This window comes from Lepidochelys kempii, chromosome 15, assembly GCF_965140285.1.
Source record: "Lepidochelys kempii isolate rLepKem1 chromosome 15, rLepKem1.hap1, whole genome shotgun sequence".
Classification (NCBI taxonomy): domain Eukaryota; kingdom Metazoa; phylum Chordata; order Testudines; family Cheloniidae; genus Lepidochelys; species Lepidochelys kempii.
Genome location: NC_136394.1, coordinates 10,419,125 through 10,433,141, shown reverse-complemented (window position 1 = coordinate 10,433,141; position 14,017 = coordinate 10,419,125). Strand labels below are relative to the sequence as shown.

The 14,017-nt window shown below is 44.9% G+C and overlaps 1 protein-coding gene across 2 annotated transcripts in view; it reads right to left on the bottom strand.

The window, feature by feature from the left end:
- Nucleotides 1-8,814: 8,814 nt before the first annotated feature.
- TMEM233 (transmembrane protein 233) overlaps nt 8,815-14,017 on the bottom strand; it is a 29,231-nt gene continuing 24,028 nt past the window's right edge. Inside the window, exons 3-4 of one of the 2 annotated variants that reach the window (XM_078848924.1) lie at nt 12,514-12,565; nt 8,815-10,860 (exon numbers count right to left, since the gene is read on the bottom strand). In XM_078848924.1, coding sequence (XP_078705050.1) covers nt 12,557-12,565 — 9 coding nt within the window. In that variant the 3' untranslated portion in view covers nt 8,815-10,860; nt 12,514-12,556. The remainder of the gene's footprint in view (nt 10,861-12,513; nt 12,566-14,017) is intronic. The other variant, XM_073313411.2, reaches the window with a different exon arrangement.

Below are 14,017 nucleotides of genomic sequence, written 5' to 3'. Positions count from 1 at the left end.
AAAGAGAAAGTCAGCTGAGAGGCGCTGCCCACACATCTCACAAACACGAGTCACTCGAAACCCAAGTCAATGGATGTACTAACATTAACATGTGATATGAAAGAGAGCTTTATTTGATTTTACTTTCTGGGGTTCATGATCTGTCAGGTTCCTCCAGGTCAGGGCTGTGGCCTACTGACACAGGAGCTGGGTGGAAGCTTGCCAGGGCCAGCACTCCGTTAGTTTTTTGTTTGTAGGCATATACTTGAGCCAAAACCCCAGACTCAAACACTCCCAGAGTTTGGATCCAGATCTGAATTTTCTAGCTCAGGCCCAACCACAACAACTGGCATTAATTGCTCCCCTTCATTGACAGTCTCAGCAGAGAGACCAAGGGCTGAACAGGCCCTGGATACAAAATTCCCCCTCTCACCCAGTCCCTCCAGGTCAAGATTATGCTCATTGGTGAGGACAGGTGGAGAAACCTGCATTATTGCTGTCTGTTCTGAGCATAAACTGAGAACAGGTGTCTCCAGGGTTTCTTAGAGCAGCCGTAACACCCCATAAAAACATTACCAAAAAATTGTAGGCTACTTAGTACATCACACTTTCTTCTTTGCTTTTCTTAACCCTAGCTACTGCTTCTCTGTGACTTTTTATGTTCCTTAACTAGTCAGGTTCCCCTACTCTAGATTCTTCTTCTCCTTCACAGTCCAACTTAACTCCTCTGTTCTCTGTCAAGTTAAAAAAATAAAACCACCTCTTTCTGGAATCCACAGCATATTAAACATTTGATCCTGTGCTTGTCCAAGCCTCAGATAGCTAGAGCATCATTTGGGTGATATCACTATGTTGTATGTGTTCTGGCTGGGTCTGAGTGAGACTTCCTATCTATTCCACATGCCTGCTTTAAAGATATTCAAAGCCTCCATGCCTTGGACTGTGTGACTGTAAAGCAGTCCCGTGTCAGAGAGAAAGGGGCCCGCTGGTAGCAGGCATAGCTGCTGACTCTGTGAGTGCTCCAGGGCTCACGCACCCACCGAAGAAAAAAATAGGGGGTGCTCAGCACCCACGAACCACCAGTAAATGGCAGGAGCAGCACATGGTGCACAGTGAAAAGAGAAGTCTAGTTATGGACCACTCATATGCTCTCTATAATTTGATAGGACAACCTGGTGCAATGGCCATGGCAGTGAGAGCTGCACAAATACCTAGCAGAGAGAAAGTGAGATAAAAATGTCCTGAGTTTTAATCCTGGCTCTGACACCAACTCCCTATATTGCCTTTAGGAAGCATTTTAATCTCTCTCCCCCTTAGTTTTCCCATCTGTAAAATAGGGATAGTTGTAAATCATAGAAATGTAGGGCAAGAAGGGACCGAGAGGTCATGTAGTCCATCCCCTGCACTGAGGCAGTATTAAGTATACCTAGGCTGTCCTTTTCAGATAATGATACATAGTAAAGATAGGTGAATATTGCACAAACATTTTTTTAAATATAAATTCAGATTTTTAAATGAATTTGCTCCAGGTGTGTTCAAGTCCCTTTGTGTTCACTGTCCATTAACATGTATGAACTAGAGTTTCCCAAATGCTTATAGAAAGCAAATGTTAGGCTTGGACATTCAAATGCTTACAGAAAACTAATTTTAAATAACTTTCCATGAGTGATCCCACCAGAAACTCTACTGTAACGGTTATACTTGTCCAGTCAGGGAACAGAAACAATACCATGTGACCTAGGTGACCAATCACAATTAAGCAACATAGCTTGCATTTCAAATGGGAATCCGCAAGGTGAAAGAAATGGCTGAAAAAATTCATTGAATAATTTTGAACAGATCCATTTGAGAAAAACCACAATCCACTTACAGACATTCCACAAGCTGCAAAAAGCAAAATTAATTGAGTAAGTTACATATTAAGTATTATTCACTCAGCTCTTTATCATCTAAGTGGTGCGTGAGGTTCAGTTAGGTAACGTTTGTAAAAAATTTGCAAGATAAAGCGTTCTACATGATACATGTTTTTTATTATATCATTAACAAAAAGAAAGGGGCAAATCTGTCTCCCTTTACTACCATCTGTAGCCTGTTTGAAGTCCAAGAGGAATACTCAGGTCAGTAAAGCAAGCAGGACATGGCCCTACTATTAAAACTGATAAGCAACGTCATACTCAGAAATTAATTTTAGAAAGGATTTTGTTTATTGTCCAGAATAATGATGTCATAATTAGAGCTGGCTTGGAATTTCTGGACAGAGTTTTGGTCAGAAATTGCCAATTTATCACTCTGAGATGTTGTTCAGAAATCTCTCCGGTTTGACAAACTTCTGTTGAGCCTCAGGAAGGGTTCCAGTGCAAACCTAGGGCCGCCAGGTCTGAGCAGCCCATCCTGCGAACGACCACTGCCAGAGACCCTGGGCTTCATGAGTCTACAGCTTTGGGGTAGCCCCTCCATGTTAGGGTTTCTAGAGCTGCCAGGTTCCCTGCCATGGAGCAGGAGCCTAGAAACCTAGGGGGCTCTCACAGCTTTCAAGCTTGATGCGACAGAGCCAGAAGCCAGGCAGCCCTGGAATCCATGGCCCTAGGCTCCCAGCTAGAACAGCAGTAGTGAAACTGACAAGAATATCAGTTTCAGTCAGCAGCTGCTGGGGTCTCTGGAAGCATATTTTGTTTCAGAAACATCCTTTGTTGGTTGCCATGAACTGGGCTTGAGACCCAAGCAGCTGCCCAAGCTGCAATGTCCACATTGCTATTTTTAGCGCACTAGCTCGAGCCAAGCTAGGATGAGTCTGTCTCCCTGGGCTGGGAGGCTCACTCCCAGCTGCAGTGTAGATGTACCCTCCTGGGGTCCCAGAGCTCAGGCTCCTGAATGTCTACACAGCAATTTTATAGCCCTGTAGCCGGAGTCAGCTGACCTGGGCCAGCCGTGGGTGTTTCATTGCTGTGTAGATGCACCCTAAGTGGCCTGCCGTTAGTGGAATCCTCAGCCCTGAGCTATGCATCCACGCTCCCCATACAGTGCATGGGAAGAGTTAGAAACCTAACAAAGGGATTTTCAGAAACTGGTCAGCTGAATGGGAAGCCACCCGAGCTGGCCAGGAAGGACATGCTGAGGACAGGGCAGGGAGCAGGGATTTAGGCATCTAAGCTTCTGGCTGCTGGGCCAGAGACACGGACCTCCCTTCACTTGGGAGCCTCAGCTGCAGCCCTTCTTCTGGAACCAGGCACTTAAGCCACGCCAGCTGCTTAAACAGCCCACACTCTAGCAGCCAAAACGATCTCCTGTTCGCACTCCATACCTCTCTCACACTCGCCCGACCTTTCCCAGCGCCCCTAGCTGTCTTTTGTGCTGGTGCTCTGCTGCCCTTCCATCCATCAGTGGCCTGCCTCTGGCCCTCCTGATTGGGGGCAGAGGCAGGTAACAGGTGTTAGGTGTGCTCTGTGTATGCTCATAGGCCCAGGCTCCGCTGGTGAGACAGGCATGTTCCTGAGAATCCTGCTTTGGGGTGCCCAGGGCTCTCAGCAAGTCATCAGCTATGTGTTGGCACCAGCGCTTGGGGGACTTTGCAAATGCTGATGGGTGGAAACACAGCACCCATGGGGATAGGTGGCAGCTGAGCAGCAGTTTTGAGAATGGCCATGGAGCCTCAAGGGTGGATGGGTGCCTAAGCACCTTTAGGGATCACAGCCAACAGGCCTGATTCTCCTCTTACTAGTGCAAAACTGGAGTAAGTCATTCAAGTCACTGGCTATAAAGAAAAGCAGAATCAGGCCCCAGATCAACAGATTAGAACAGGCTGCATACAGCCATATAGATACACTATAGCACAGACACAGGCGTTGACAGACAGACACTGCGGCAGCATACAAGTACAGGCTGTTTCCAGGGATAGAGGCGGACATCCTCCCTTTCTCATCCAGAACAGAACGTGAGTGCACGTGGCCTCCAGAACACATAGGCATGATGAAGTTGCAGACCCAGGCACACACAGACCTAGTGAGAGCATGTGGGGGAGACAGGCTGCCTCCAGGGGTCACACGCAGACGCGGTGTGAGAACATGGGGACAGACGAACTCCAGCGACACCCAGACACAGTGTCATCACATGGGGATTGGCTGAATATATGCTGCTGCAGATTTTAATTCCCCATTAACACGGATGTGTGCGTTTGATCATTCTTAAAATGATTATTTGAAATTGTCTGGGTGCTCCAGTGCTAATCTTCAGTGCATGAATTGTGAAGCTTGCTGATATCCCAGCAGATGGGCATTACAGGACTTCATCTTCATATTGTCTTACTGGTATTAATTTGTCGCTCAATCTAATGAAATATATACAGCATGCTGTTTAAACATTTGTCTGACACACTTTGTATGGCAGAGCAGAAATGCCTCTTATATTTAGAAGCCTTGCTCTAGAGTTACATATCAGGATACTTGTACACTGCTGTTTTGCAGAATGCAGCTGTCCTGTAAGAAGTGAAAGGTCTTAATCTGATCCAGGAGCTGAGGCCAGCGATTTAAAGTTTCCATCTGTCTCTGCCTGTAACACATGCAGGGAGGAAAAGGGGGCTTGCTTTCAAGAAGCAGCAAGTGCCTGGAGGATGCAAGACGGGTGCAGAGAAAAATCTCAGGTCTGGAGCAGTTTTGCCAGCACGAGGAAGATTGTGTTGTCCTGCTTGGAGTTTCTGTACTGGCATCTCGTGTTCCTTAGATTTCCTACAGCTCTGATGTTTCACTGAGTCCATCATCATTTCACAATGCAAACCTGACAGCCTGTTTTTCTCCTCCAACTGTGCAGGGTGCAATGCATCTTCACAATGGGCCCAATTCAGCAGGTGCTGACTCAGACAAGAGCCCCATTGTAAGACAAGAGGGGTGTCTTAATGATCTGAGAACAGAACTGGGAGCCAGGAGTCACTGATTCCAAATCCCAGCTGTGCCACTGACTCCCTTTTCAGCCTTGAGCAAGTCACTTCACCTCCATTTACTGTCTGTAAAATGGGGATAGTACTTTTCTGCATCACGGGGAGATTCTGAAGATTACTTAGTAACGGATGTAAAACACCACATAAGAGTTAAGCATTATTTTTATTGGTCCAAACCTGGTTTTCTTATTCAGCCTTTGTGTGGGTAAATCTTCCATTGATTTCAGTGGGAGTTTTATGAAGAACTGAGTAAGCAGGGCAAGATCCTACCCAGACATGATAGGAATGATGAACTCTAATATTGCACCCGTCATCTGCAAAGCACCGAGATTCTGTTCTGAGAAAGACATATTAAAAATTACACAGGGCGATATTGTGACATACACTTTCAAGCAAAATTCTCAGTTGAATCAATAGGGAGTTCTAGTTAAAAAATCAATAGCATGATAATAATATCTAACTCTTATATAGTACTTTTCATCAGTTGATCTCAAGGCACATAAGCGGTAAGGCGGTAAGCGTCCTCCCCACAACTGAGGTTCAGAGAGGTCAAGTCACATGACTATGTCACCTAGCATGCTGGTGTCAGCTCTGGGATTAGAACTCAGACCTGCTGAAGCCCAGCCCAGTGTACTAGGCAACAGTACCTCCCCAATGAAGATGGGCTATGGAGTAGTCCAAAGAAAAGTACATCGTTGTTACAGGATTTTTTTTTTTAATAAATAAATAAGACCGACTGTCTGTGAAAAATTAAACAAGAATTTCTGATAAATGTAACTTATTAAAAATACAATCTGTGTTGACCTGAGCATAACTAGCTTCCATCCAACACTCCCAGAAGAGCTAGAGATCTTTCTGCTAAGATCATGATCAGCCATGAACTAGTTAACAATGTTGACATCTAAACTGTCATAATTAGACTTCAGCATTACCATTGCACTGTGAAACATGGGGGCAGCAGTTCACATGTCTCTTACAGCCACTGGGCTCAATCCTGCTCTCAGTTACAACAGGGTCAACCCGGAGCAGCTCCACTGGTTCCATCTCCATTGAAGTCACTGATATCTCTGTAGCTCAGTATAACCTCAAGTTGTTTTGCATGTCTGTAGATCCAGCTCCTTTCTTTCCGTTACCTATGTGCTCTGTGTCTGTATCAGTGTAAGTAGTTAATAGAGGGCACTGGGTTTTGTAGAACCAATAAAGCTCGCTGGTGTACACAGCAAATGGCAGCTTTTTCCATTTTCGTGGTCAATTTTTATTCTCAAAACACCCCTCCAACAATCAAGAAACCCTTGTAAATTACTGAAAATGAAAATATTTGTCACTGCTCCGGGAAAACTGCAAGCAATGGCTTGTATCTTTTGTAAAGAAGATCACTTGGAAGCTCCTGCTATTGATCTTATCTGTTGGGGCAGAAAAAGCACATCACATGTCTTTTGTTTCTGTAACTGCAGGTTAAGAGCATGTTGCTTAAACTTCATCCACATGCAGCTAACATAGTGTGGCCACATTTGAGATTAACAGTCATTCATTAAAAACACAGCAAAAAACCCAACACACTTTGCCCAAGTGAACTGAAAACAAATGCAAAAAAGAAAGAAAAAAAGACCTAGATGTGTCTGTCCTCATGGCAAGTACACGTTGTTGGGGGTTGAAGCTGGTGGTTATAACCGCTGCCCCGCATTTAAGATAGATGTAAGAAACAATTAAGATCCTTTATAGCAACCTCCACTTCAAAAAGGTATATGCAAGTTGAGCCAGGAGTCAGAACTACGTGGGTGGAGGGCTTAGCTGGGTATTGTTTTGGGTAAATGTGTGCATGTTGGGGGAAGAAGCACACAGCAATAGATGCAGAAAGAAGCACACAGAAACAGAGAAGGAAGCGACAGACACAGCCAGAACAAGCACAGATGTGTGGTTCTGGAAAAGCATAGAGAGAGAGAAAGCTTTTGGATCCAGTACTGGCTAAAAGTGGTTTGGGCTGTGGGCAAGGAAACTCTCTTCTTCTGTTTTTCGTCTGCTTGGGTTCAGGGAAACAGGACTTTGTGAATTTGTTGTAAACAAACAAGATTGCATCAAAGGTACCTGACTCCACCTCAGTTTCTCCTCCTAAGTGGAACAACTTGTAAGACCCCAAAATTTTGGTTAGCTGCTCAGGCCACAACGGGTAAGTGTGTCTATGGGTCGAAGATGAAGGTGTTCAGCCCCTGGTGGCCAATGGGGGCTGTCCCTTGTAAGAGAGGCCTTCATTGGAAAGTCCCCAGTCCTTGTAACAGATGCTAGAACTGGTCCACTGGGGGTAGAGGGGCATGCCCGTAGAAGGTTTTGCAGGGGAGAAGCAGGCACTAGCCTCATATTTTCAGCCTCTTCTGTCAAACGTGACTCCACCCACTCCCCTCACCCATTGCTGAAAGCTGCTGTCTCATTGGTGTAGATAGGTTCAAACTATGTCAAGACCCATGTGCTTGACCACTTGTTCCATCAGAGTCTGTCCCACTTTCTTACAAGAGGCACTGAACCTGAGTGACCCAGCCCGGCAGCAGCACAGTCCTTGTTGACATCAGCTGCGTGGGGCTGCTGGGGGAGCTGTGTTTGACACCAGTCATCAAACATGGAGGAAAATCCTAGGACAGGCATAGCTTTATTGACCATACGTGAATAAATGAAGAGCAGAGATATCAGTAAAGCAAAACTTAGAAACACCAAATTGCAGGGTTTCTTCCTTTCTTTCACACGATTGAAGTGGCTTAATATAAAAGTCTGTGTGTTTATACAAATCCATAGTACTGTAGGTCAGCACCCTTTGTTATCTTCATAATCGCTGCAGAAATGGGGGCTCAACTCCCGGTTACACTAAGGGGCAGATTTTCAAATATATTTAGGTGCCAAAAATTGCAGATGGGCACCTACTAGGTTTTTCAAAAGCACGTATGCAGCTTCGGTGCCTAAATCCCACTGATTGCAATCCTGCTTAGGCAAGTCTGAGAATACACTTGGCACCCAGCTGCGCCTTTAGGTGACTGAAAATCTGCCCTCAAGGCCCCGGAGCAGAGAAGCAAAGGCTCAGATTGTTCACAACACTGCACTTTAATATTTTATAATGTTAGAGCCAGATTCTGATTTCCATTGCACGGGTGTAAATCAGGGCTAACGCCACTAAGTCAATGGAGTTTACTCTGGATTTACTGGAATCTAACCTTTATTGTTTATTGAGGGACTTTCTGCAGCTCTCTCATTAGCCATTCTCCCTGAACACATTCACCATTGCTGCTCGCTGATCACTGGTGACCTCTGAACACGTTAACTTTAATTGGCCAAAATGTATCAGGAGAAATCAGGTACAACTCCATTCCAGGTTTACACCCTTGAAAATGAGAGCAAAATCTGACCCAAGGTTTTTAAACTAGGTATTTTCTTTTCTGTCAGTCTTGCTAGGTGCCACCATTCGAGACTGTTGCTACACATGGAAAAACAGGCACTTAGCTCTAAATTTTGCTCTTGCTTACCCCAGTGTAAACCAGGAATAACTCCTCTCAGTTCAGTAGACTTACTCTGAATTTACACTAGAATGACAGAGCAGAGTTCAACCCTTACTGGCCAGTCGTGGTGTTGATCTTTTACTGGACTATTTTATACTGCAATAATTAAAACCTACATCTGCTCTGAAAACAGAAGATCCTCTTCACCCTGGAATGCGTGAGCAGCACCAAATAAGCCAGGCCACCCTTTGTTCTTGGCCTGGTTCCTTTTATTCTGAGACCTAATTTCTCTGAAGTGGTTTGAAAAAGACAAACTAATCATTAAAATAATAATAATAAAAAAATGAGTGACAAGGAACCTTAGGAAAGACACTTTCCACACACTAGTGTGAACATGATTAGTTAAAACCAATTTTATTCTGCCTCTCAATGACAATTTTTTTACACCTGATAATAATGCAAGCTACAAAACATTTGTAATCAGTGAAACAGTATCCAAAAATCATTAAGAAGTGTTCAGAATGGGGCAGTTCCTGGATTACTGAAGTCAGTGGCATACAAACTCCTAATTGGGCAAATTCTACCAGTGTAAATCCTGAGTGAATCAATCAACTTTGTGGAATGACTCAAGATTTATACTAGTGTCATTCAGAACAGAATTTACATCACTGACTTCAATGAAAAAACAGAAATTGGCCACCATGAAGGCAGAAACAAACAAAAAACCCCACAGTACAATTCTGTTAAAAACCTAATCTCAGTGCACAGAAAATACACTCTGTTGCCGGATGTCTGCTTTGACAGGCACAGGTTTCTGAAGATTATTCCTTTGCAACAGCGTAGCTGTATTCATTCCAGGCATTACTCTCTTCTCATTTATGCCTGTTTTATACCGGTAAAATCCAACTCTTTTCAGTGGATTCACTCCTGAGTTACACCATTGTGAATCAGAGGAGAATGAGTGTAAATTGAAGTCGTAGTAATAACTGAAGTCAACGGAGCTACAACGACTTACCCCAGTGGAGGATGTGGCCCTCCATGTTAACCTTTACTGCACTTCATCCTTCTGGGGCATGGATTATTTTGCTTAAAAAAACAAATTTGTTCTCTTAAGTTTTCAGCTAAGAAAGTGCAGTTGTATTGTCCTGCATTCTGGTATTTGTTTAGAGGCAGAACCTGCCCTCCTTAGGGTGCATCTACACAGCCCCTGGCAGCAAGCCCACCACCTCCCTAGGCTTCCGACTCCAAGCTCCAGCCCAAGCTGCCACTTCAAAGCGTTGTCTACACAGCTATTTTTATACTGTTAGTGCTAGCTGGAGGGTGTTGACCCAGGCTGAGAGGTTCTCTACCCTGGGCTGTGTAGATGTATCCCCATTCTTACTGAGCAGTACCTCACTCTGCGAGCAGGCCGTTGTATTGTTAGTCCGATGCTACTCAGCATCGCCCAGGGTGGCAGGATCTGTCTTTTGATAAGTGCGCTGACATACAAACGATAGCGGCAAGATGAGTTGGTGAATTAAACACAAACACTAATGAAGTGGGGCACAATCCGATGAACTGATTTGCTAGAGACACTGTAAAAAATGGACTGACAAGCACATCGACTAAAATGCACCTACTTTGCCAGAAAAAAAAAAGAAGAGAAAATGTGCTTATAGACACAGCGCGGCAGAGGAAAAGATGCTTAGTGCACATTCAAAGCAGGAGGGGGGACAATGCAAGGTGGCTCAACAATACAAGACAACAGATGTGAGAGATCGTTTGGAGGAAATGCACATAGACTCACAACATGGGACAAGAGAATCCCTTCATAATCAAGTGATTGAAATCAGCCTTCAGATGTTGGGAAAAAAAAAACCCAGGTGAAAGACGGAAAAGCTCGGGATGACTCAGAAGGAAAGAACTGCAGGTTCAGGGTGATTCTATAGCAGATAAAAACGGACCATAAATTCGTTATTTAGTATGATTATATGCTGAGGCAATTTTAAATTATTATACAAATCTTTCAGGGCCCAATCCAAAGCCCCATGATGTCAATGGGAGTCAGACTACTAGCTTCACCGGGCTTAGGATGAGGCCATGAACCATGTGCTGTAAACAGTTGGTTTTGTGTCACTAAGTTCAACCAGTGAACACCCATGGATTCAGGGCACCCTCTACATACGAGAGAAAGTAAAGTCGGTCACTAAGGACCAAGACCCCACCGTACATTAGCATAGGAGGGTGTGCATTGCTCTATACCAAGATTCTTTTTCAAATAAATAACTTTGCACATCTGGTCACACCACTTTGATGTGCTAACTTTGGACTATTTGTTCATCCACCAGCAACTTGCCTCTGGAGAGGGACTTGGAGGGTCAAATCTAACAGTCTGGAATGAAGGATTTTTCCCCCTCTTCTTCACACATTTCCTTCCCAGAGGTTTAGATAATGATAATCCTTCATGGTCAGTCCTGGTCTTCAGAGAGCATGCTGCAATGGCACAAAAACATGTATTTTTGAGAGAGAGAGATCTGCATTTAAATTATTCATTCTACAGGCCTAATGGATGCATTATTTAATGGTGCTTGTTCCTATTAAACAAATATCCCAGTGGATTAGTGGTTCAATGTACTTTTGAAGCAAAGCATTATGTTTCCATTGGCATCAGTCTACTCTCAGTCAGACCTGAATTTTTAATCAGGGTTACCTAAATCAGTGTAGGCTAGGATCGCCTGATTGCCAGGAAACAGTCTAATGTTTGCTAAGGGGTGAGTCAACATTTGGAAATGGGCAATAGGAGCTCTTTCGCCTTAAACTGTAAAAATCAGCCAGGCAAGAACATGGTTTTGCAGGTGACACCAATGTCTGATATTGTGGCAATGCATTATGGGTTGTCAAGGTCCTTATTCAAGGCCTGATCGCCCCTCCTGTGGGGCATGGGTAGGGGAGGAAAACTCTGAGAGGTTCCCTTTATGGGGTTTCCTCCCAATTCTTGTGTTGAGGGCAGGGCCTGCCTGCTCCCCAGAGAAACAGCAGCTGTGGCCCTCAGAACTCATGGCTCCCCCAAGGGTTATTCTGATCTCACAGGATACTCAAGGGAGCTGGGCTCTCTGTTGATCCCCCTCCCTCTTTTCTGGACAATTTCCATAATGTTCCCCACAAGCAGCTGCCCCAGGAACGCCTTAAAGGAGATGCCAAGCATGGAAGAGGGGGCTCCACGAAACAGTAAATGCAGCCTCAGACTGTGTTTACTCTTTAGCTGGGCACCGAGCAGGACTATGTCCGGTCCTCCATGGAAAGGGCAACATCTGGTGCAGAGGGTGCCCCCCATGCACAGGTCTGAGGGAAACAATTGGGCCATCATTTTTTATTCAGTTCTTACTCAGGGAAATCTCCTCTTAAGGCTGGAGAGAAGGCTACCTGAGTCAGGACTTAAAAGGATTCTCTGCAATTCTCAGGACCAGGCTAAAGATAAATAAGGACTATCAGGCTTGCCCTAAGTTTTGCTGGGGTGCCTAAATTGTGCCCAATCAAAGGGGCTTCACTACCAATCTGCCAAGAGCTGGGGCTTCCCTTAGCTTATGGAAAACAGCAATTTGCAGCCAGCCTTGTCTTCTAGATAGAGGTGCAGGCTGCAGAGTTCACAGGTCTGAGCATTCAGGCTACATAGGCCACTCCATTAATAAATAGGAGGGAAGCTGCAGCCATGTCTGTCTCCATCCATTGTGTCTTGTCTAAGATTGGAAGCTCTTTGGGGAAAGAACCGCCTTTTTGTTCTGTTTGTCCAGCACCTTGCATAATGGGGCCTTGGTCACTGGCTAGGGCTCCTTGGTGCTACAGGAATGCAAATAATAATAATTAGCCAAACTTTGGAGACCCTGCCCTAGGTGTGTTCTTTATCCTCCTGTCAGAATGCTGATAACACTGAACAGCCTGGACTCTCCTTGCAACTATGCTATTTGGTTTATAAATACCTTTAACGTGATGCCTGTGGGCTGGGAGAAGGCATTTGTGGAGGGATGGATGTGTGGTTAACATCACAGTGACATTAATGTTGGAGGAGGATGCACGGTCAAGCAGTCTGAGACCAGAACAGTGCGTGAAAAGATCTGGGTTCTGTGCCCACCTCTACCAGAGACTCACTGTGTAACCATGGGCAAGTCACGTCATCTTGCAGCTCCTTAATTTATCCCATCTGGAACATGGAGAATATAATTATTTCAAGACTCATAGGGTCATTAAGGGTATGTTTACATAGCCTGGGGCAGTGAACCTCCCAGCCTGGGTGAAGAGACTTGTACTAATGGGACTCACGATAGTGCTCTAAAAAGATCTGTATAGAAAACGCTTTGGAGTTCCAGCCTCAGCAGCAACTTCAAAGCGCTGTCTACACAGCTATTTTTGGACCACTAGCATGAGCCCTGCAAGCCCAAAGTCTGTCGACCTGGGTGGGGAGCTCACTGCCATGGGCTGCATGGTCATGTCCCGTGAGGCTTAATACACTCATGATTGTCAAGTATTTAGAGGGCCTCAGGTGGAAAATGCTACGGAAGTGAAGAGTATTATTGTTAGGTATCTTTTCCTTCCGAAGAGTAATTGATAAATTAGTAAGAAAAGATCTCAGTGTACACTGTGCCTGCCAATTGCATAATTGCTTAATCCTGTTCCTTCCAGCAGGGATTGCCCAACACTAAATCATAATGTCTGTGGATTAGCTGAGGCCCTATGATCGTTAAAAGGGAAAGGACTAGTACTTTTAATGGTTTTAGAAAGCCTGACTGTTCCCATATTTCCTCTATGAGCCATGGGAAGCGGTTACTTCCTGAAAGCTCTCTGGGACTTGCATGGGGTGAAGCGCCGTCTAAACAGAGATTAAAGGGCGAGTCAAAAGGTCTCGCTCCTCTGCGTGAATGTTAAAATATCCTAACAGTTGGGATGAAATTCTAAAGAAGCTGAATACAGACTGCCCTCCTCATGTGTCCATCCACCAGCTGGAAACTCGATCCGCCCTTTGGCAGCTTGGTTCCTGACAAATTGGGAGGATGAGCTGTTGATGTGAATGAAAACAGCTCCGAGTGCCTGTCCATTGGCAGGAACCCCTTGAATTCCTTCCCTTTAATATTTTGGCCACCCCTCCTCATCCTCAGGCTGTCTGTATTTCAGTCAGGTCTATACATCCAGGTGAGTGTTTTTACTTTGCTGTATCAGTGCTTAGTGGTTCCCCACATTTCTACTCAGCTCTCTCCAACTTACATTGACTAGTAAATCCCTTCGGAGACCCGTACCAAAGAACTGGTCTTTAGCGGGCACGTTTCAGTGCTTAATGGGAAAACAAAACAAATTTGATCTCTAACTCTGCTCCCAGCGGTGCCCTCATCTTGAACACATGTTAGAGTCAAACTGCAGTGGTTTTAAAAATAAGGACCGTAAAAGGCTGTATAAAATCACAGATTAATCACAGAATCAGGAGCCAATCCAGTCCTGCTGCAGAGGGCGAGGGGTCTCCCTTTCGAGCATAGCATAAATATGATAAATAAATATGCTTTTAAAAAGAAAACACTGGTGAACTGGGGCCTCCCTCATTTCACTGCTGTGACCTGAGCTCAGGAGTCTGGGTCCTCACTGTGGCTAGTGAGACCGGAATGAA